The 23310-nt window shown below is 39.8% G+C and overlaps 1 protein-coding gene across 2 annotated transcripts in view; it reads right to left on the bottom strand.

Annotated features, from left to right (window-relative positions):
• ARHGEF3 (Rho guanine nucleotide exchange factor 3) overlaps nucleotides 1–23310 on the bottom strand; it is an 800814-nt gene that overhangs the window by 335158 nt on the left and 442346 nt on the right. For both annotated transcript variants that reach the window (XM_078661575.1, XM_078661576.1), the window contains one exon: nucleotides 7384–7458. In XM_078661575.1, the coding sequence (XP_078517701.1) occupies nucleotides 7384–7458 (75 nt within the window). The remainder of the gene's footprint in view (nucleotides 1–7383; nucleotides 7459–23310) is intronic.

The raw sequence follows: 23310 nt of genomic DNA, 5'->3' as shown, positions 1-23310 counted from the left end.
AATGCTTTTAGGGCAGGGTTCATTGTGTTAAAAAAAATTAGGACATGTGTGTTTAAGTCTTACATATCCTAACAGTGAAAAACACCTAAAGCCATTTTTTCACTCTTGCAAGGCCTATATCTCCCACTGACTGAATCTGTGGTACCTTATTACATTTAATAAGTGAAATGTTTGGATTGGGAGCAGATAGAGATGTGCTATGTACACTAAAATGAATTGTGATTTTAACCCCTATGATGAAGTTGGTTTTTAAGTTACAACTTTGAAAATGCCACTTTTAGAAAGATGGTATTTTCTTGCCTGAACATTTGTGCCCTCAAACAGTGTCCTGGGCTCATGTCTGTGAATGGCTCTCCTGTTGGTATTTGTGTTTTTCTTTCAGAAAGTGACGAAAGGGAGCTTAGGTGTGGACAGGATGGGCCTTCATGGCAGGATGGCTGGGGGAAGAGCAGTATCCAGCCTCCCTTACACTTCAAAGGACTTTGCCTCCTGCACCCAAAAAGGGATCTGACACAAGGCCGGCATGCCTTTTGTCACACCCGGACTATTGAAGCCTTGACAGGGGAAGGGAAAAACTTTACAGAACCAGATGTGGTGGTAGGCGAGGGAGTTCTTTCACACATAACAGTTGGCACTAGACATGAATATTGCATCTCCAGAGTCACTCATCAGCACACTCCTGAATCTGTAGCCATTACAGAAGAAGGATTGTCCTGCTGACAGAGGTCTGCCATGCTGCTTGAGGACTCCCTTGTTGTCTGAGAAGGAAGACTGGACCTGCTTACCTTCATCTCAGGATATCCAAGAGTGACACAAAGGGTCAGTTTGCTGACCTCCTGTTTAAGCTAATGGGACACACTAAGCTCCAGAGGGCCCCCTTCAACTGCACCGCTAACCTACTGCAACTGGACACGGCTGAGCCCCGATGGCCTCTGTTGGAGAAAGATACTGATAACCAAGCGGTGCCCCCCCTGTGGTCCTAGACCCTTGGCTACCATCAGTTTGAGCTCCTCTAAAGACTAACGGTGAAATCCTGATGTCCTTGCTCTAAGCAACTGCAAACGGGCCAGTTCACAGCAAAATTCTGCTGCCTGCGATGACCACCAATGAAAAGCTCAAGTGAAACCTGCTCTTTGCGCTACAGCAACTGCCAGCATGAGAATGGCACTTCGTGCCACAGCAACAACATCCCGCGGTGACTGCCAATGCAAAGCTACAGCATCGACCATCCATAATGCCAGACCTGCTCTTTGCACTAAAGCAACGACTGTCTATGACAACACTTTGCCTGGTTTTCTCTCTATAGCAAAGACCATCCATGATGCTCTCCCTGCTCCCCATGGGACCCTTCACCTCCAACAGAACTCTTCGTGCCGGACCTTTGAAAGTAACTTTTTATTGGGACTAACCTAGTCACTGTACCTGACCCATTCTCCTTAGCAGTCATTTGCACTTGTGACATTCCCCCATCTAGCGTGACAAGATGACTGCGATCGGTGCTTTGAACTTTTCAGAGCTATTTTTACAAAAATAAATTAAAACTGAATATTTTCGTTTCTACAGATTAGATTGTTATCATTATGGTATCATTTTATTTATTAAAATGTACTCCCTTTTTCTAAATTGGTTTGGGATCTTTCGTGTGTTGCATTGTCACTTTATCATCGTTTGTGTGCTGCATAAATATTTTACAGATTGCCTCTAAATTAAGCCCGACTCATTTTGTGGCAAGCTACTAGAGTGTTAAGCACAGGTTAATTTAGTGACTTTTGTGGTTCACCCTGACAAAGATTGTGGTTGTTGCCTGAGTGGGGCTTCCACTCCCCTCAACCAATAACCCAATTTCTTAAAAGAGATGAATATATACATTGATATTTTGCATCCACCACATAATCATGAGTATGAAGTCATATATAAATGCAATTAGAAAACAGTGCAATGCGAAAATGTATATTTTCTTGCATTTTCATAAATATGCGAAAGCTGTGAAGTCATTTAAATATACATCTTAAGCTGTTTAAATTATTCATTTATGAGATTACTGTTTCCAAAACAGAGCAAAAAAACTGCAGGGTATAGTAGTGTGTAATAAAATGGTGTTCAACTTTACAATTGCAACAGAAAAATTGTAATTTTGTTCTCATTAATAACAATTCTACGTTACAAAAAATAGAAACTGATACTACTCCTTAATCTAGAAAGGTTCAGGTATGGGATCAGGTAGGATGGTAGTGGTGGTGACAGGAGACACTGTGGGAAGATTGGATATGGCAAAGGTATGGGGAGATCGTAGGAGGTCATTATGTTGGGGTCATTATACTTTCCAATTGAGCAAATGTTGTGCTTCTGGCTTGAGCAGCCAGGTTCTGAGATCTGAGCTCCAGAGGAGTGAGAAGAGTTTAAAAAAGATGGAAGAATGACAGATGTTTTTGAAGTATTTGGAGCTGTGTTAAAGGCAGGAATTTGCTAGAAGCATTTAATTTCACGAGCTATTCTGTGAGAGGGCACACCTGCAGCCAATGTTGAAGGCTCTGTTGCTCTTACACTTGGTCAGTTTGCTGCAGAAAAATGAGTCTCCCTAGATTGGCACAAAGCCTCTTAATTGCATGCTAGTAGCCACTGATGTATTGAGTGTCTGAAAGCTATCATGAATCATAGCCTAAGAACCATACAAGTCTTCAGACACTCAGCAAATCTGTTATGTCCGAGGTCATGCAAGCATTCAATATTGTTTCACCTTCCTTCCAACACAAGATATACAATTTACTTCAGCCTTGCACACAAGACAACTTCCTGCATGCCCTGCAGACGTATGGCAAATTGGGACACTGGGCCCAAGGCCAATTACCTCTGAAAGGTCTTTTAGCATAAAAGAGTTATTTGACAAGTGAACAGAGCCGGGCGTAAAAGAGTAACAATGACCGAGCAAGAGAAGGAGTGATATTGACTCTTGCACCTCACCTTTCCATGTGCCAAATAAAAAAGATAGCCTCTTACTTTGCATTTGATAGCCACCTGAATGGACTGTTAAGTCATTATCAGTCAATTGCAGGGCACTCTGCCATACATGGGACATGGCACTTCAAACTCAACGATTACAGGTAATAGTGAAATACTCCTTCGCTTTGGGTAGAAGTGGGTTCCCGCTTGTCACTGTCGATTGATTAATTTCTGAAGTATTATCTCACAAACGCACAAGAGCCTTTGTGCATAAACACGAGGAAACTATGAAAAATGGAAGGAAAAGAAAGATATGCAGGATCTCCTTGGCCAGTACCTACACCTTACCCTCTCAGGGCTAATCTAGAGGTAGCTCTTTATGCTCAAAGTTTAAATCTGGCAACTTTCCCTTGGTTAATGACAGCAGAAGTGGATGAAACAGGATGTATGGAAAAGATACTGTCCTTTCTGTATAAGCGGTTTACAACGTCTATTGCACCTTTAATTTGTTTGCCTTTTTACGGACACTTGATTGTAAATTTATAAAAACCCATATCTGTAGCAAAAAGAACTGTGCAGGTAGCAAATTTTTTCTTCACTCAGCTATAACAGTCAGTATTAGTTATCGTCTTCAATCCTTCCTTACTTCTGATACGGTTCAAGTTGTATTTAAAAGTTTGTTATTCCTATTACTTTTGATAAATAATGTTTTATAATGATACTCTATATACCACAACAGTGAAATTCGTCTTAAAATTTGAATTTAGACAGATGTTACCAAGCATTGATTCACCAAGCCATTGCAGCTTCTATCTTTTAAGGGTAACAATTTTTTTTCAGAAATGGTTACATAAATTCACTGTAGTTAGTGTGTGCTTAATTCATCAATAATGGCACGGAAAGTATATCTTTTTGAGAGGCAAGATGACTTAAAAAACTTAAAGAAGCCATGTTTTCTGTATTCAGATCTGTAATATACTTAGGTTTGCAGTGCTTACTTAATTTAGTTTTGCAGTTTTATACTGCACTACTGTGATCAAAGTGTGATGCAAGGTATTCCTAACCATGAACAAAGCAACAGTCCTAATCAATGAACATATTACTTCAACTCAACTTGTGCATTAGAACCAAGTCATCAGTTTACTAGCTACAGTTGAGCATGACGAAGATGTACACTGGTGAATTCAAGGAGTGCAATGCGGGAGGAGCAGTAGAAATAAAGCACGCAAAACTGAGAGAAAGGTATCAGGATGGTGTACAGGATGGAGACAGGGAACAGGATGTAGCCTTACGGCTAGAGCCGTCAACCTCGAAACTGGGGAACCGGGTTTGATTCTTGGCAGCGACACTCAACATCCTGGATTCTGGGCAAATCACTTAATCTCCCTGAGCCTATCAAAAATGAATGTGTCCATCTGTAACGAAACTGGTGCTCATGTAAAGTGCTCTGATACCTGATATCCTCGGGTCTAGTTCGCACTATATAAAACTCCCCCCCAAAAAAAAGAGTAAGCAGGGGAAGAGAAAGATAGCTGTAGAGATACTGGCACAAGAAAGACAACAATGCCCTCTGGGTGAATTAGGCCAAAAGGTAGCAAGTAAAATCAAGGTAAAGCAAAAAACGATGCGTTTTAAGCTTTTTTCAAAGAACACAGATAAGGGCCTTTGCCAAAGACGGCTTTGGTTGCCACATCATGAGTTATGAAAATGTTGGTTCCCAGACTAATGTTATTAAGGTTTGTTAGGTTCAGAGCAAGCTTGATTGGGCTAGAGAGGATACTGGTTTGATGACCAGCGTAGAATTCCCATAGTCTATTCTGGTTAGCACTAAGATCTGTAAAGCATCGCAGAAGTCGCTAGGTTAGACCAATGGTTTGATTTACCCTCTATGTGATGCAGTGTTAAATTGTAATACTGATACTTTGTCAGAAGCAGAAAAGGTCTGCAATGCTAGAGTATCCAGTCGTGATACTGTTTCCATTCAAGGACATGCAATTTTGTGTTGATTATGAGAATATTTAAACTACAGGTTCCAAAGACCATTGAGAGAAAAAAATTATTAGATGAATAACTCAAGACAGACATGGGTCAACTGCACAACTAATGTTGAGGTCTTTAACGGTGGCCTGTATCAGGTTCGAGCATATTCTTTCTTTCAAGGTCAGACATTCATTTCAGTAGAACAGTGAAAATATAAATGTTTCAAGCAAAAGTACACCTTGATATTTTTATAAAAAACATATAATATAGAGAACGCACTCCATGCCAGTTTAGGTTAGCTCCTCCTGATTTATCCCTTGTATTCAGATGTATGTTTAGCTTTTCCCAATGGAAATGAACAACAACAAGTACCAGAATTGCAAAGTAAAATGTAGGTTTGATTATTTCTTTTGACAACAACGGATATCTTGAGTTCTCCATACCTAGGGCCTGTTTTTTAAAATAAATTTGTACACCTTTACTTCTGCAAACCAGTTGAAAATCACAGGCGCAATTTATTGTATTATAGGTGTCCTTTCAGAGACTATCCATAAAGTAAGATTTTCAATTGATCAATTTACATTTCAGTCAATTCATTGATCTTTTTAATCCACTTACAATCAATTTATTGATCTTTTTATATTAAGCCTTGTCGTTATTTGAAAGATGTTCACAGCTGCCAAGTGGCCCCATGCTTTGAGTGACACCTTAATCCAGTCCTACCTTTTCAACCTAAATTATGCTGTACTCTGTGAATGGTAGTTTTGCTTTTCGCATAGTAAATTTGGGCTCAGAAATCTCAGTATGCAGAGTGCTGCTGAGACAAAAAGGCAAGGACTGGCTCGAAGTGATACACGTGTCCTGGTTCCTCTTGGCCACTAAGGATGTAGTTTGGTAGGGAATCTCTTACTTTCCTAATTGAAGTTTTGAAGGTTTTTAAAAAACACCTAAGTATTTAGTGTCCAATGAATATTCTCAGCTCTTCTTAAAGGGTTTTCACAATATGTTACAAGGAGTATGTGAACATTGTCATTTGAGTTTTGACTTTCATTTATATCATTGTGTCCCAAAGCAACTGAAACTTTAAGAAACATTTGCAAGCAATGATTCCTGTGTCCAGGAGGTGCAGTAGCTTGGTCTTGGAGGCTTGGAGGCTTGGTTTTCATTAACTATTAGCTAGCCCTTAACGCACTGAAGCCTTGACTATAGATGTAAAATAACAGGAGAGTGTATGCCAAATGGAACATTTCAGGATCTCTTTATGGCTTCCAACATATTTAAATGTTGACATATGTCCAACTAGAAAGGGCCATACGTAACTAAATGAAAATTGTAAGTGAATGCAGAGATAATTCAAATTTGCTAATGTGAACTTGTGCCACATGCTATGTGCTACCCATGCAAAACATTTATTTGAGCTTGCATTCTCTCTCCTCTCTTCCCTCTAAGACCTGATGTCAGGAAATGTCACAGTTGCCTGTTTGATGCTTTCGTAGATGCAAGCCCAACCTGTGTGGCTCAGTATGAAGACCTGCTAACTTTCACAGGTGTAACATACACATTTCTAAAGACCCATCTGTAAGTGAATGGTTTCCACAAACAAATCATATGCAACTCTTTTCCCAACACTGTGTGCATTTCCTAGCCATTCCATAGCGTGCAAACCTTTGGTTTCCTTAGGTTTTCCATTTTAACAAGCTTCTCCAACATGTCTCTCCTTCCAAAACACCCATCATCTGGCCGGTGTCATTGGTGCAATTTACTATGCTTTCTGCAGCACTTAGACCTTGACCGTTCAGGTGTAACTCAGATGTGTTGATAAACATGATGGATGAATTTACACTCTATATCATCCCTAAGGGTAATATAGGAGTTGTACCACATTTGCATGGAAAGCCCCACGAACATCCTTTGACACACCTCCTGCCCTTACTTTAATTTACAGGGAGTGATTCTTTAATCAGATTAACAAAGTAGGTGAAAAGAAGGGATAGTTCATCAGCTTCAACACTAGAGAGGCATATCTTCAAACGTAACTACTGTCTGGATCACTAGTACTTTAATCCAAAGTAGAGTCTTCAGATGTAACTACTCCTCGCTCACTAAGTGCATTAATCCCAAGTAGTACATTTACTGTGCTTCTCTTTCAAACAATAAACATTATATGCTTTCCCGAAAATGTATGCTTCATACATGTGTGATAGAAATCCAACAATTTTAATGTGAGGATGCTCTTGCGAAGATCCCTACACATTTGAACCATTGGTTTACAATACCGTAATGCCATGCACACGAATAAAGCAGATCCAACATGCCCGAAATTATACAGCAAACGCGTTCAATATTACGATAAGTATAATTGGAGAAGAACATGTACTGAAATATGCAGGAGAGAAGACACAATGGCAGAGTCATCTATCCACCACAACACCCCCACGGTACACCAGCAGAAATTTCACTTACATCACTTGGATCAAGGCTGCAGACACTGATTGCATCCTCGTCATCATCGTTGCGTGAACTCTGCTTTCTCTTCTTCTACAAAATGAAACACAATGTTTGATGAGATGCAGGACATCGAATACATTTGACATTCTACAGATTCATCTGACAGCCGAGGCTTGACACAACAGTAAAATAATGTTCATACAGATTTTATGCTCCTTTGAGTTGCCTTTGATCTCACAATGCTTTGGACCTCGGTCAATATTTACTGATACGTTGCACCTGGTTTGCGTTACTTGTCTAACACAAACATGGCACAAAGTGTGTGGTGGTATTTACTTTCCAAAGCAAATCAGGGTATGTGATGGAAACTTGACCAAAAATAACACAAATTAGTGCTATTCGCTACTTTGCACTCCTTTGCTTCAAATTTGGTGTTCCATGGGTGATATTTGGGCATTCCTATGGACCCATGGGTTTCGATGAAAATCCATATCTTCTAACATTGGTAGACAAGGATGTGCATTAAAAATATTTGCCTCCTTGAGGTAGGCATGCCAGTGGAGCTAGTTTTAAAACTTTCCAAATGTTTCCAACTTTGCATGTGTACTGCCCTGTACAGCACACGTACAAAGTATTAAAGCATGTTTTTTGTACTGGAATGGTCTCCACCCGGTAACAACCTATACTGGACGGCATGCAGAAACCCTTGCACGATGTTACAATCGTGTATTAGTTGCTGCATGGCAGCCTAAAGTGACCCAGTACAAATAGAGAGGGAGAAAGACAGCACCATATCTTAGTAGATATGGGGCAAGATGTACGAACAATTTTAGCATGCACAAACGGGTTAGCGACCCGTTTGTGCATGTTAAAATTGTCATAGCCCTGTACAAACACAATTTTGTGAGTCGCAAATGCATTGCGACTCGCAAAAAAGAGTTTAGAGACTCGCTATTTGGAAGGGGCGTACTCTTCCAAATAGCGAGTCTCAAACCCAAGTACTAATGTTTTGCGACCGCAATTTCGTCGCAAAACACTCGCAATTACCACCTACTTCACGTAGGTGGTAATGCATTTGCAAATGGGAAGGGGTACCCAGGGGACCCCTTCTTCTTTCCAAATGCATGCAAAATAATTTTTTAAGGGCAGGCAGTGGTCCCAGGGACCACAGCCTGCCCTTAAAAAATAATACTAAAACATTTCTTTTTTACATTTTTTTAGATGCATCCCGTTTTCCTTTAAGGAAAACAGACTGCATTTAAAAAAAGAAAAAATGATTTATTAAAAAGTAGTCCCAGACATGTTGGTCTGCTAAGCCCAGCAGGCCACCATCCCTGGGAGGGCCTGTCATTCCCAATGGGCTCGCAAATTGCGAGTGTCTCCTGAATATTAATGAGCCTCGCAATTTGCGACCCCATTGGGAATCGCAAACAGTGTTAAACACACTGTTCTACATTTGATTTTGTACCTCGCAATTTGTTGCAAATTGCGAGGCGCAAAATCAAGAGATGCACCCGTTGATAAAATCTATTGATCTAATACTAAATATAGATACAAATAAAACGGAGGCAGTATCACACCAGCTCCGTTAAATACCTACAGAACTTTTCTTTGCTTTCCAACTAAAAATATGAATATCAGTGAAAACATACGCTCTTTTTGCTCTTACATTCAGGAAGAGGTTTTTTTTCAACAAGCAATAATCCCTATTAAGTGTACGAGTAACAGTTAGACTGAATGTCCTCAAATATTGTAAAATAATACGTAGGTAATCAGATGATATCGCATTTTCTCCTCGTTAAAGTACCGGAGACTGCAGGTAATTATGGAATTACTCATGTGACAATTTCATCCCCAAAGTTTTATGACACATATTAAATGCCTAGTATATGACGTCAATCAAGGGGTATCAAATCTCAAGATCGACTCTGCTCATTTTCAATAGGGATAAAATGAGCAGACATTTCAAATGACTTTTTTCCTGCATTCTTAATTTAATTCTGAAGGGACAGATGCCAAACACAAGCCACATCAACTTTTACTGTGTTTCATGAACTGCCACAGCTGCTGTTCACTTTCATCCGTGGAAAGAAGAGGAAAGCACCCAGATAATATTGGCTATCAAAGAGTAGGGCCCAGAAATAAAGCAGGAGCCAGACACGTTGAGCAAAGTGGATGAGAGACATACCTAGAATAAAATTTTGGGGTACAGTAAAATAAACATGGTCCTTGTCAATGCCCGGTGAGTTACACCCATTCCAAATAGATGAGGGACAAACCTGGTGTAATACATAAATGTACAGTACAATATACACGAGCAATGCTGGCTACAACAGAGGGCACCCACACACATTGAACAAGATGGATAACAGACACATCTGGAATAGAACTATTAGTGTACTGTATAATATACATATTGGCGCCGACACACTCTGAATAAAATGAATGAGGAAGCAACCTGGAGTAGTACTGTTAGTATACAGTAGAATATACACAGATAGTGCTCGTTACTACAGAGTGGTACCCACACACATTGTGGAAGATGGATGCGGACAAATATGGAATACATTTAATAGTGTTTTGTATAGAACACTGGTCAATATTGGATGCAAGTGAGTGGTACCTATAAGCATTGAAGATGGGACACATATGGAGTGATATTTTAGTGGTGGAACTTACACAGACTACCATAGAGTTGCACAAATATACACACTGAACAAATTTGGAATACAACTAGTATTAATATTCTGTAAATTCTGTCTTGACTACCACAGACTAACACCCTCATACATTGAACAAGATGGACGAGATACGTATATGGCGGAATACACACAGAGTGCTAATACCACAGAACAGCACCCAGTCGCAATGAACAAGATAAGCAAGTAACAAAGCAGTTGTGAAAGTATCAGTAAAAAGTAGAATACAGTGCACTGGACAAAACAGAGTGGTTGGGTGAGTGTCAAATCTGGAGTGAAATTATCAGTGTACAGAAGAACATACCCATAGAGTCAAGAGCTGTTGAACACAGAATAGAACAACATCCATGTGTCCATTAGGACTGCCCCAACACTTCTCCTGTCACTCGTTAACTTTATGTTTACCTTTAACTTATACAACGGTCTGCTACCTTTTGGCTAGGTTCATGCTATAGAAAAACTCCATACATACATACAAACATACACACACATAGGTACAAAAACCTTTCGTGACAACTGAATGCTTCAGGCCAATTGCAAAGATGCTACTACTAAAGCATTTTGCTAGTAGCAATGTATTACTGGGTGATTTTGGCCTCCCTAAACTGGTTAATCAAGAGTATATAGTTATGTTTAAGCTTTCCTGGACAATAAGACCATAATGGTATCTGTGTGGTCTACTGACGGTAAGCTGCATTTTACTAGAGGTTGACATTCCTAGACTAAGTTCCTCGCAAGATGAGGTATTACAAATGCAAACACACACTCAAATGTCTCATTTGCAGTCTAAAGGTTCCTGAACACGTTTCTCTCTCCATTTGGTTTGCCCCTGCCTTCATCACGTTCCATAAAGAATTAGCATGTCCACCCTCTCCTCAGCATCAAAGAATCCAGGCTAAAGGAAAACTGGCGAGGTTTAATCAGTACATGGTAGAACGGGAATTAGTGACAAGGTTAATTGTTTGGCTGATGTGTGTAGTTTTAGTTTTTTTATGATAAATGTTGTAAAATCAATCAAATGCCATTTGCCAATCTACTCCCAAAATGCTTGTCTAGCACCCAGGAGGTCAATAATGAAGGGGGAATGCCATTTTAACCGGACAAGAAGTACAAAAAGAGCTCACTGCTCAATCTTGGAGTGATAAAACCGTTATTATGATTCCTTGATAAATCTAACTCAGATTTTAGGTGGGAACTTGCAAGATCACACATGACACTTATTCAGGCAGTTCTTATCAATTGAATTTAGTAGTTGTTATTTGCTTCCCATTTATATGTATTTTACGAGCATTGCAATAAAATGGAATTGATTTTTATTCTGTTTTTTAACGATGTATTTTCATCTATTTTTAACTTTTAATGCTAATTGTTGCAAATGTTGCAAGCAAACACACCCACCTATACACACGTGTTGCACTACATACACAGCGTATTAGTACAATGACGCTTTAGGAATCAACATGTATGTCATCTACAAAAACAACTGAAACTGCAAAAATATAAGTGATGAGGGAAACTAAAAATGCACATTTTATAGGGTTATTGTAGCCAAGAAAATGCAGAACTCAATGAGCAATGTACAGAATTTGCACTTTAGAAAGCTCCAAGCATCCTGTGGCAGAGTGCAGTGCTGGGCGCCCATTATATTGGTTTGTTTGAGTTAAGTCTAAACCTTCTGACCCTAACATATTTTTATATTGTTTGTCTTAACTCTCTTTCTAGTGAGTTTAGGAGTATATTGGTCTTGTTCAGGCTTTAATTTGTTGAACAGTCTTAACATTAAAGTTATAATTCTGGCTATATCATCATATTTACATGTGTCCTCATGTAACGTAACTGGTGCTATGTAAAGCGCTCTGATACCTGATTCGGTTTGGGTCTAGTTCGCGCTATATAAAACTCTGCAAAAAAAAAAAACCAACAATATAAAGATACCTTCTAAACAGAATATAAACATAGATTAAATATAAAAAAGGGAATGTATGCCATAGAGGCCTCCGGGGAAGTGTCTTAATTTGGGATCAAGTTTGCAGACCTTATCTCCCCTTTTCTTCTTAAGACCACACATTTCTTGTTACTGGGAAATTTTAACATTTGGCATGATGTCACTAGTGACGCTGGCCTGCTTTAAAATTGTTTAAATTAGTATCTTCACCCACACACAAAGGAACATACTTTTGACCTAATCTTTTATTCCAATTGTAAAAACTGATGTGCCTATTTGTTTCCTCTAAACAGATCATCAGGGTGTTCCATTCTGTATCATTTTTAGCCCCACTACAGTGCCCCCACTAAAAATCTTTCAAAGATGACTTATCTTTGGCCAATACGTCTGACATTTCCCCAAAGAAATATCAAACTAATTATCTGTGCTTAGCTGGTATCAGCTTAGATATGAACCTCAATGCCATCAACTATGATAATTGCATGACCATAGCCTATTGAACAAAAATTATTAATAGAAGATCACCCTCAGCACCATGGTGTTCATGGTAATTAGCTGAAGCCAAAGACACTACAAACCTTTAGATCAGCAGGGGAGAGCAGAGTACACTCCAATAGTTGAACAGTTTCACCAAGGAGGATTTACAAAGTACAAAAAGCTCAGTAGAAAGGTGCAGTGGTCAATTCATTCAGATTTTATCAGAGCAGGTGATAATTTGCTTGGAGAAGTCCTCAAAATTGTAAACCATCTTTTCTCACCTCCATTGAATGCAACACTCATGCTCAGTTGGAAGAACTATGCAAGTCTTTTCGAAGTAGTTTGAGACGACAATACTGAATATAAAGCAGTCTTTTCACACTGCTGATGCAATGCTGGAAAGGAAGAGGGACTGTCTATCTTTTGTCTGTCTGGCACTTTCCTTTTGCACTTTCACATCTACAAATCCTGAGGCACTTTGAATCCTGACTAAACAAGGATCGCCTCTTGACTATTGTCCTGCCACTAACTTCAACAAGGCAAGTCAGGATCACTCTTTGACCTTTGTCCTGCCACTAACTTCCACAAGGTAATTGAAAGTCTTGTGCTTGGGAATCTCTTCAACACCTTGTTAGATTCAGCTACCATTCCAGTATCCTGGAAGAAAACATTAGTAATTCTGCTGTTAAAAATCCCACAGCGGATCACCAGAAGATGAGCATATATCAACCATTTCTTTACTTCCGCTTCCAGTCAAGGTCCTAGCAAAGGAAGTTAATTCCCAACTTTCTGCCTTTCTTGCGACATAAAATTCTGGTCAAATCGCATGTGGGAATTCACCCCTGAATTGTACTGAGACTGCTCTTCTTGTGTTGTTGGATGAGATTCAAATTCTGTTGGACAAGGGCGGAATTGCTGCACTAATGCTGTTTGATTTAAGCATAGACCTTGACATGGTTGCTCTTATTGTCTTCTGTCAGAGTCTTCGATAAGTTAGCAATTAGGGAAAAGCACTGGAATGGTTGGCCTCATTCTTGAATGACAGAGCACAAACTGTGCTCACTCGCTGTTCCCAGGTTTCTGTCCTTTGTGTTTCCCAGGGATCCGCGCCCAGTCCTACCCTCTTTAACATTTACATTTCGCTCCTGGCTAAATGTATCAGGGATTTGGGCTTTTATTTAATGTCTTAAGCTGACAATACCCAATTTATCACCTCTGTGGGTGTCTTTGACCCAAGGCAGTACAGAGAAACCATGAATGAGAAAAGACAGAGGGTGGAAAAAACAGTGGCAAAGAAACAAAGCAAGGATTATAAAGAATTTCAAAGAGTGAGATAACGGGGCAGTGGGCGTCTGCTGGCAGATGAAAGAGGCATGAAGTGGTATCAAGACTACACAGCCATGGTATTCAGGAGCAAAGCACTGGGCTGATACGTCCTTTGTTGTGTTTTAAGGTCTGCAGACACGTTTCTGTTGAACACCTTTCAGATCTTTCACACCTGAAAGGAAGGCAAGGCATTTTCCTACCTTGCCACTAAACAATGGAATTCCCTCCTTTATGTCTTCACAATGAAGCAAGCAATGGGAAATTTGTAAAGGTTTATAAACTTGGCTTTTCAAACAAGCCTTATTTTCTAGTTTAAGCACAAGAACAACCTCTCTGGGTATCCGTTCATGCCCTACATATATTTATCTATCGCCATCCTCAAAATATAGCCTGCACAATATGATTTCGTATATTTAGACTGAGTTATTATAACATTTATGTCCTGTAAGGGAGCAAATTACAAATAAGTAGAGCAGTGCTGCTATAAGATTCTCAATAACACTGCAAACTCATCTGAAATCTTTCTTTTTGTGGATGGCGACTACCAATATAGCTGTATAGAATGTGTATATTCTGAAAATGATGCTGCCTTTCTGCATACGTACTAAGAAAACCAAAAAGGTGATTGCTGGAATGCTTGAATTACTCTGATCCACTGTTAATCACTCTTGGCTGCATTCAAGTGCATTGTTTTATTTGTAAGTAAGTAAGTAAGCACAGTAAAATCTTTGTTGTATGATTACCTAAAATCGTTTACAAAAGACAATGTAGATTACGTCATAGAAAACCAAATATAAAAATATAAAATGTCACAACATTTATCGCCCAAACGAGGTTAGCAGCATCAGGAAGTGGTACAGTCCAGTAATAAGGGTGATGCCCTGAAACTGGTCCCAGGATGCTTGTTTCCGGTCCAGGGAAAACGTGGCTTGGCAGTTCGGGCTGGACTGTTCCTACAAGGAACAGGGTCAAGACTGATTTGCTTATGGCTGGGTCCAAACTGGGGTGGTGTGGTGAGCAAAAGAATGATGGATTTAACCCAGATCATTGTGACTGGGGGTGAATGTTTGCATTGTCCAGCATTCCGTCCATCAACAGTTTCTTTTGCACAGTAATATGGGAGCAGCAAATAGTTGTTTTGTGTGGCAAATACAGAATAAGGCAATGCTGGGCAAAGCCAAAAACCATGGGGTGCGTGGCGTGCAATATTATGTCATGCGGACATGCATAATAATAAATTGTAGAGTTGAGAAAAGGAAATGAACGGCCCAGAGATCCTGTTTCTGGATATGAATCCCTAAAGTTTTCAAGGGAACTTTCGCTTAATGCTCTGGACCTTAACAGCCTTAAGTAAACAAATGAGGGAAGAGTTGTGAGCAAGTGTTCCTCCTTTCCAATGGAATGTATGTTATTTACAGGGTAATTCCTTATTCAAATGACACTCATAAATCCTGGGTAATTTGAGTGACAAAAGTTCTTTTTATTCAACTGTTTATCTCATCCATTTCACTCGTTATTATTTTCATTAGACAAATATGTAGGGGAAAAACGAACACCCGACACGTGTTTCGCCCCATGTGGCTGGTGGAGCCAGGGCTCTCTCAAGGCTAGTCATAATATTCTCACATCTTAGGATCAACGATGAGTCCATACATATTTAACTTAATGATGAGGCATTTTAAAATCCAAAATCTGCACTTTGAATTACTCAGAAACACAGGGAGTACCCCATATCTTCAAATCGGCGTCTAGATTTGAAGATATGGAGTACTCTCTGAAATGAGTAAAAGCAACCCCTGACACAGTGTTTCGCTCTAATTAGAGCTCTTCAGAGAGGTATAACATTGTCCAGACACAAGGGAGCACCCAGTATAAGTCTAAACAAAACCCTTTCAGGCATAGAGTGACGCATAAATTATGCAAAAAAGAAGGAGAGAGCTCTGGGTAGTTCTCAAGTTTAGGTGGAAAGCAGCTCCTGTTAGAGCACTCTCAACACCAGCGACACTCTAGATCTGCTCACCTCAAATGTCTGTTTTTCTATCAAAGTCTTTAAGCATAGGATTAGCCTAGAGTGCCTGGAGTGATAAATGGCTTTTGTCATTTTACAGCTCGGCAAGGACAGCACAGTGCTAGTCCTATGCTGAAAAACTTTGCTGTAGAAATGGCAAAAGACTTTGTCCTTTTCTATCTCGGCGTAGATGGCACTGTGCTAATCCTATGCTTAAAGACTTTGAAAGGGTTTTGTTTTGATATATATTTATATTTATAAGGTCCCAAAGTCGAGACCTATTGGCTATGCCAATGCTTGTTTGTAAAGCGAAGGGGCTGCTGAAAATGTATTGATGCACCCACCAAAAATTGAGGGGAGCCAGTGGGTGGGGACAATGGGAGTGTGGGGGTAAAATAAAAATAAAGCTGAGTGGGGTGGGAAATCAACACGCGAGGGAAAGAGAAACATGAGTTATGGGGAGAAGTATATGAACGAGTGAACAAGGGAGCTACATGGAGGGCTGGGAGTTTTGGCAGGAGAAGCACACTAGAGAGACAGATCAACAGACGAAGGAGAGTGCAGCACGGGGAGGGGTATTCGGCAGGGTGGAGAAGCTAAAAAGGGAAAGAGCTGGAAAACACATGCACATTCTATGGAATGCTGTGATGTCCCCTGCTCAGTTTATCACTGCTCTAATTAACGACTGACCTGGTGGTAGGAGGGAGTGGAGCTGTCAGTCAGTGGCCCTGTCATAATCCGTTTGAGAAGGTCTGGCCTGCTGCCTGCCACAGGAAATGTGGGCGTGGAAGGTGACCCCACTGTCACCAAGAGATGCTTGCTGCATATAACCCTGATGGGTCTCTGCCTAAATAATAAGGCTCACAGACCCCTTCAGCGCTGACGGCTGTCTCCAAACCCTAGAATTACCGAGGCAATTACCGAGGCTTGAAATGTCAGAGGGGAGCTCACAGAGTCCGCATGTACGGGCATCGACGTCTTGTTTGGTGTCAGTCTTGGAATGTCTTAACCCTTATTTGCTGGGAACGTTGGCCTCAGGTTGAACTTTTCACACTTGTAAAGCAATGCAGGTTAAACAGAGAATGCACGTCCCTCCGCCGTAGACTCTGGTGTGCTTTTACACAATATCTGTTTCATATTTGTTAATTAGTAACTTAATTAGCTCATGGGCTAACCAAATGTTTGTCAGAGAGTTTCTTTACTATATCTTGTTCAATTTTATTAGTCGGTTGTTGGCACAGATACACAAGACGAGGAGAACCTAATGGGTACATGGAGTTTGTATGCAGCCTGTGTGTGATTTTGTGTGTGTGTGTTTGTGTGTGTTGTGCTTGTGTGTGTTAGTTTGAGAGGGAGGTGAGCGAGAGTGTGTATTTGGGACTTGTGTGTGTGCACGTGTGGGGTGGTGAGAGAGAGTGTGTGGGGGTGTTAGAGTGTGTGTGTGCTGCTGGTGCATCCTTGACTTTGCTTTTGTGTATGTGTGTGTTTTGTGATTAAGTGTGTGTTTGAGAGTGTGTGTGTGTTTGTGGGGAGGTGAGAGAGAGCGTGTGTTTGGGAGCACAGGGGTGTGTGAATTTGTGCGATTTTGTGTGTGTGTACGTGCGCGTGTGTGTATGGGAAGGTGAGAGAGTGTGTGTTGGGGGTGTGCGTGTGTGTGCTCGTGCGTTCATGACTTTGCTTTTGTGTATGCATGTGTTGTGAGATTACGTGCTGTAAGTATGTGCATATTTAGCTCTTTTTAAGATCACTACTGGAGTGTAGTCAAATGCTATGAAGCTTCTTTACAAGCCCCTTGCACCGCTGGTACGTCACTTTTAAAATAGGAAAAGGTGATGTACCAGCTGTGCAAGGGGCTTGTAAATAAGCCCCCATATTTGTGGTGAGATGTCAAACTAAAATTAAGTTAAATGTTAGCAACTGCATGTACATCAGAAATGGTCCACATCGCATCAACATAGGAGGGTAACATGCTGAGTCTTAGGACGAGGCGCTTGGGCATATGGGCTCGTAAGAATATACACTTGCAGGAGTAGGGACATGTACGGCGACAGTTTAGGCACATAGACTACAGGGCACGAAAGTGAAAGTGACTGCGAGACAGGCAAATGTAAACAAGCGTGAGCGGCCATGCTAATTAGAAACAGATGGCCCCTGCGTGCCGCTGCTCACTCCAGCTAGGTGGATGCCGCCACACGCACGAGTGTTCGAAAAGTACAGACCGATTCCAAAATGTCATCTCCTAGCACAGTACACATGTGCTGCACTAGGCTCGACCTAAAAAGGGATTGGGTTCCCTCCAAAAATAAAAGAATTAGATGGGTTTGTTTACACCCCCTGAATGAAAAAAAAGAGTGATAATAGAAAAAAGAGGGAGTTGAGGGGGTTGTTTATCTCCAAAGTAAAAAAGGATAGTGATAATAAAAAATCAATTTGGAAATTACCTGCAAAGTTGGAATGTAATGGTACTTCCAGTAAAGTGACTCCTAATGAGGAGGCCACACTGTCATGATTCGTGAAATAATTACCTGTGAAGTAATAACTATCAACCTTTAAGGAATCTTTCACTGTAGCCAATCTGCCACTAAATCAATCATCCAAAGTGCCTCCTCTTTCACCTATAAAAAAAACGATAATATTTATGCCGTTTTCCTCCAAATATTTATGTTTTCCTTTAACTACTGAAGAACCAGTGATGGACTATGATGAAGGTGTGTGCTGCTTTTCAAGCACTTCTTCCGATAGCTAGCGTCCTTTGCTAAAATGGGGTTAGTATTTTCCTGAGATTTCTCTGAGAGTCAGAGTACAAAAGGCCCTGGTAGCTCCTCTATCGCCATGATTCCCGTGTCCACCACCTGCTTATAGGTGGCTCACTCTATGCGACAATCTCACAATAGGCGTGTGGACACACACATGGCCAATGTTTCCGAGCACCTTTCATTACCATCTAAATCTAATTCCCAACTGTGGTCTCACACCCAATCCCTTACGTTGTGGTGCTTATTTCTCTTACAAACACAACACTACCTCCAGGGCCGAGTACTGTTCTCACTTTCAGGCACAGCTCCAGCTTATCTTAAAATCCATTGTGGGGCTAAGATCAAGCTCAACAGAGTCCTTAATTAAAATACTGCCATCGTCCCAACTGACATAAGTTTCGTGTTGTGAAATACATAAATTGTGTAAGCCTTCTGCAACATGCTACAGTTTTTTTCTTTCACTGTGTCTCCGTCTCCCCACAAATGGGATTACATCTTATAAATGGAGAAATTTGTCATCCTGGTGGTGGCTACTAGGATAAAACCTCTGTCATGAAACACCTCAGCAATCCCATGTCACACCAGTTGGTTCCCACGCACTCTTTCAAGGTCCACCTGTACCTTCAACCAACCTAGTTGTCCAGGTCCGCAGCACTAACTCTCAGTGCTGCTTGCCACTGCTCCAGGGATAGCACATTGGCCTTGATGCAGAAACGGGGATATCTGATGATCTCGGATCAGCCTACTATGTCCACCTGCACGCTGGGACTAGATAGCGGATTCTACTAGCTTATACCGTGAATTACTGTAACAATGGCGCACATTTCACAGCAACGAGTCCGACACGTGTCCAAGTAACAGGGGGAACAGCATGATTGCATGCAGACATCCCGGCGCACCCAGGTACGTAGACAATAAAAGAAGTAACACTGCCCATTCATTAAAGTACGTGCTATCCTGAAATCTCTGTGACTGCCCTATATACATACATGTCAACCTTTTAGAAGAGAAAAGTGGGAGATTTCAGAAAATTAATCGGGTGAATGTATTTCCCCCTTTGACTTCTATTGAGGCTTGAATCGGGTTATTGTCATGTATGGGACTTGCAAGTGTACTGCTGCAGAATCAGATATTACAAATGCACATATAGTTTTTTTTCTTACTTGTCAGAAACATGGAGAAGGCACTATGGCAGGCAGAAAAAGCGTGATAAGAATGTTGTGCACTGGCCACAGGAGCAGGTTACTGGCAGTGCATGCTGAGAGTCACACAAGACCAGTCCTTGTCAGCTGAAGTCTTTAGATGAATTGGGGTTTTGCTTATAGGAATCTGGAGAATGGGAGAATAGCCTTGAAATCAGTAGTCTCCCTCCTTAATTGGGAGGGTTGGTGTATATATATATATATATATATATATATATATATTCACTGAAAAAAACATAGGGTTGACACCAGTTATAGTTAGCTGGAAATTTTACTCGCATAAAACCAATGAAATTCACACTTTATAGTTAGTTGGACTCACTATAAATTGCGCGTGCAATGCACTGCTGATGACGTCACATATTACATCACTCATGACATGGTCAGTGACATCAGTCATGACATCACTGATGACACTATCCAGTGAATGTGTGTCTTTTTAAAAAATAAATATGTGTTATATATGTATATGTAAAAGTTGATGGAAGAATAAATGTTTAAATAAGTGATTACTTGGATGTTTTTTTTTAAAGAAAATTGATTGGTTAACTGGTTTATTAAGTGTATCTTAGTGAATACATATATTAGAGAGTAATGTTTAAATATTTAAAAATATGTATTAGTGTTTCACTTTGTGTATAAGTGGTTGCATGGGTTGGTGAGTAGCTACATGTGTATGTATATGGGTTATTAGATGTTTTTGTTAGTATCAGTATGAGTGTTTGTATGGTTTGGTGGGGGTATTACTTAACACATAGATGCATGAATGACTGACTTTCTCTTTGTATGTGTTTTGAAGACAGCATATGTGCAGGACTGTATGGGTGGAAGAGTGTGTATATGTGTGTGTTAGTGAGTGAATGACTGTCTTTATCAGTAACTACATATGTTTTAATCTAATATATGTGAATATTGATGTATATAAGTGAGTATATGTGAGAGAAAGAGATTGTAAGAGTTCCTGTTTAGATAAGTATGTGTTTCTATAAGTGATTGTTTAAGAGAGTAAGTATGTGTAAGTTTCCATAGAAGTAAGGTGGTTGTGTGTGTATAGCTGTATATGCAAATAAATGGATGTTCAATAGTTTATTTGCATGTGTGAATATGTGTGAGAGTATCTTTTGGATGACTGTCGGTGTGTAACAGGATGTATAGGTGTATCACTACATATCATGAGTGAGTATATGTACGAGTGACTATATAGAACTGTTGATCAATGAGTGGATGGGTATATAGATGGTGGAATTATTGAATTGGTTGTTGTAACTGGTATGGGTATCTCCATTTTTTTGAAAATTTTAGTTTTGTTTTTTGAATATGTGTTTCAAGGGTTACATTACAGTGAAAAGAGGTCTGTCACTCTGTCACAAGGATGGTGTCATCAGTGATGTCATGACTGATGTCACTGACCATGTCATGAGTGATGTAATATGTGACGTCATCAGCAGTGCATTGCACGCGCAAGTTATAGTGAGTCCAACTAACTATAACGTGGGAATTTCATTGGTTTTATGCGAGTAAAATTTCCAGCTAACTATAACTGGTGTCAACCCTATGTTTTTTCAGTGAATTTCATAGGTTTTGTAAATGCTACTTCCTAACTATAACGTGTTTAAAACCTATGGTTTTTTCAGTGAATATATATATATATATATAAAATTTCTATGGCAAAATGAAACCCCTCATTTTGTTCCTTTTCAAATTAAATGTATTACGTGTTACCACTTTATTCCAATCAAGATGACTTCAGGTGTGCCATACTTTTGTCATAAGTAAGACTGTTAGCGTTCTAGTTGTTCTTTAGAACACTCTGGGACATTCTGTCATTGGGCTATAGTTGGGCTACATCTGGCTGATATTTGGGCTACATTTGGGCTCTTTTGTCTCTGGTGGCCATCTTGGGAGACTGCATATCAGAATTATTTTAATGAAATATAAGAGGATTTGAGAAGTCACTCAAAATGCGCCCTCATTTTTCTTTCTTCAGCACTAATCATAATTTCTATGGCAAAATGAACCCCCTCATTTTGTTCCTTTGCAAATTAAATGTTTTAAGTGTTAACACTTTATTCCAATCAAGATGACTTCAGGTGTGCCATACTTTTGTCATAAGTAAGACTGTTAGCGCTCTAGTTGTTCTTTAGAACACTCTGGGACATTCTGTCATTGGGCTATAGTTGGGCTACATCTGGCTGATATTTGGGCTACATTTGGTTTTTTTTTGTCTCTGGTGGCCATCTTTGGGCTACATTGGGCTACATTTGGGCTCTAACATATATATAGCCCAATGTAGCCCAATATATATTTTTTCAAAGTAAATTTTCTCAGCAACTACTGAACAGATGTACACCATTCAAAGAAAAGCGTAATCTGCGAGCCGGACTCTACCTTTCTACCAAATTTCTTATAAATCCATTCAGCCGTTCGAGCTGTAGCCGTGTCTAAACATCCTATGGAAAATAACATGGGGAAAACACGTTTTGGGACCCACCTTTTATCTCAGCCCCCACTTGACGAATCCCCCCCAATCTTTCTGGGAAGGAGCGGAGCGGAGCAGGCCATCTTCTTTGAGAAATTCGCAAAGATTCGTCCACCGGCGCCAAAGTTATTCTCAATAGAATGTTGCGGATTTCCTATGGAAACTAGGTCCTAACTATAACGACCTACTGGCGACCGCCAGTAGGTAATATATATATATATATATATATATATATATGTATATATATATATATATATATATATATTCACTGAAAAAAACATAGGGTTGACACCAGTTATAGTTAGCTGGAAATTTTACTCGCATAAAACCAATGAAATTCACACTTTATAGTTAGTTGGACTCACTATAAATTGCGCGTGCAATGCACTGCTGATGACGTCACATATTACATCACTCATGACATGGTCAGTGACATCAGTCATGACATCACTGATGACACTATCCAGTGAATGTGTGTCTTTTAAAAAAATAAATATGTGTTATATATGTATATGTAAAAGTTGATGGAAGAATAAATGTTTAAATAAGTGATTACTTGGATGTTTTTTTTTAAAGAAAATTAATTGATTGGTTAACTGGTTTATTAAGTGTATCTTAGTGAATACATATATTAGAGAGTAATGTTTAAATATTTAAAAATATGTATTAGTGTTTCACTTTGTGTATAAGTGGTTGCATGGGTTGGTGAGTAGCTACATGTGTATGTATATGGGTTATTAGATGTTTTTGTTAGTATCAGTATGAGTGTTTGTATGGTTTGGTGGGGGTATTACTTAACACATAAATGCATGAATGACTGACTCTCTCTTTGTATGTGTTTTGAAGACAGCATATGTGCAGGACTGTATGGGTGGAAGAGTGTGTATATGTGTGTGTTAGTGAGTGAATGACTGTCTTTATCAGTAGCTACATATGTTTTAATCTAATATATGTGAATATTGATGTATATAAGTGAGTATATGTGAGAGAAAGAGATTGTAAGAGTTCCTGTTTAGATAAGTATGTGTTTCTATAAGTGATTGTTTAAGA

Source organism: Lissotriton helveticus, chromosome 9 (assembly GCF_964261635.1).
Source record: "Lissotriton helveticus chromosome 9, aLisHel1.1, whole genome shotgun sequence".
Classification (NCBI taxonomy): Eukaryota; Metazoa; Chordata; class Amphibia; order Caudata; family Salamandridae; genus Lissotriton; species Lissotriton helveticus.
This window is presented reverse-complemented; position numbering and strand designations above follow the sequence as displayed.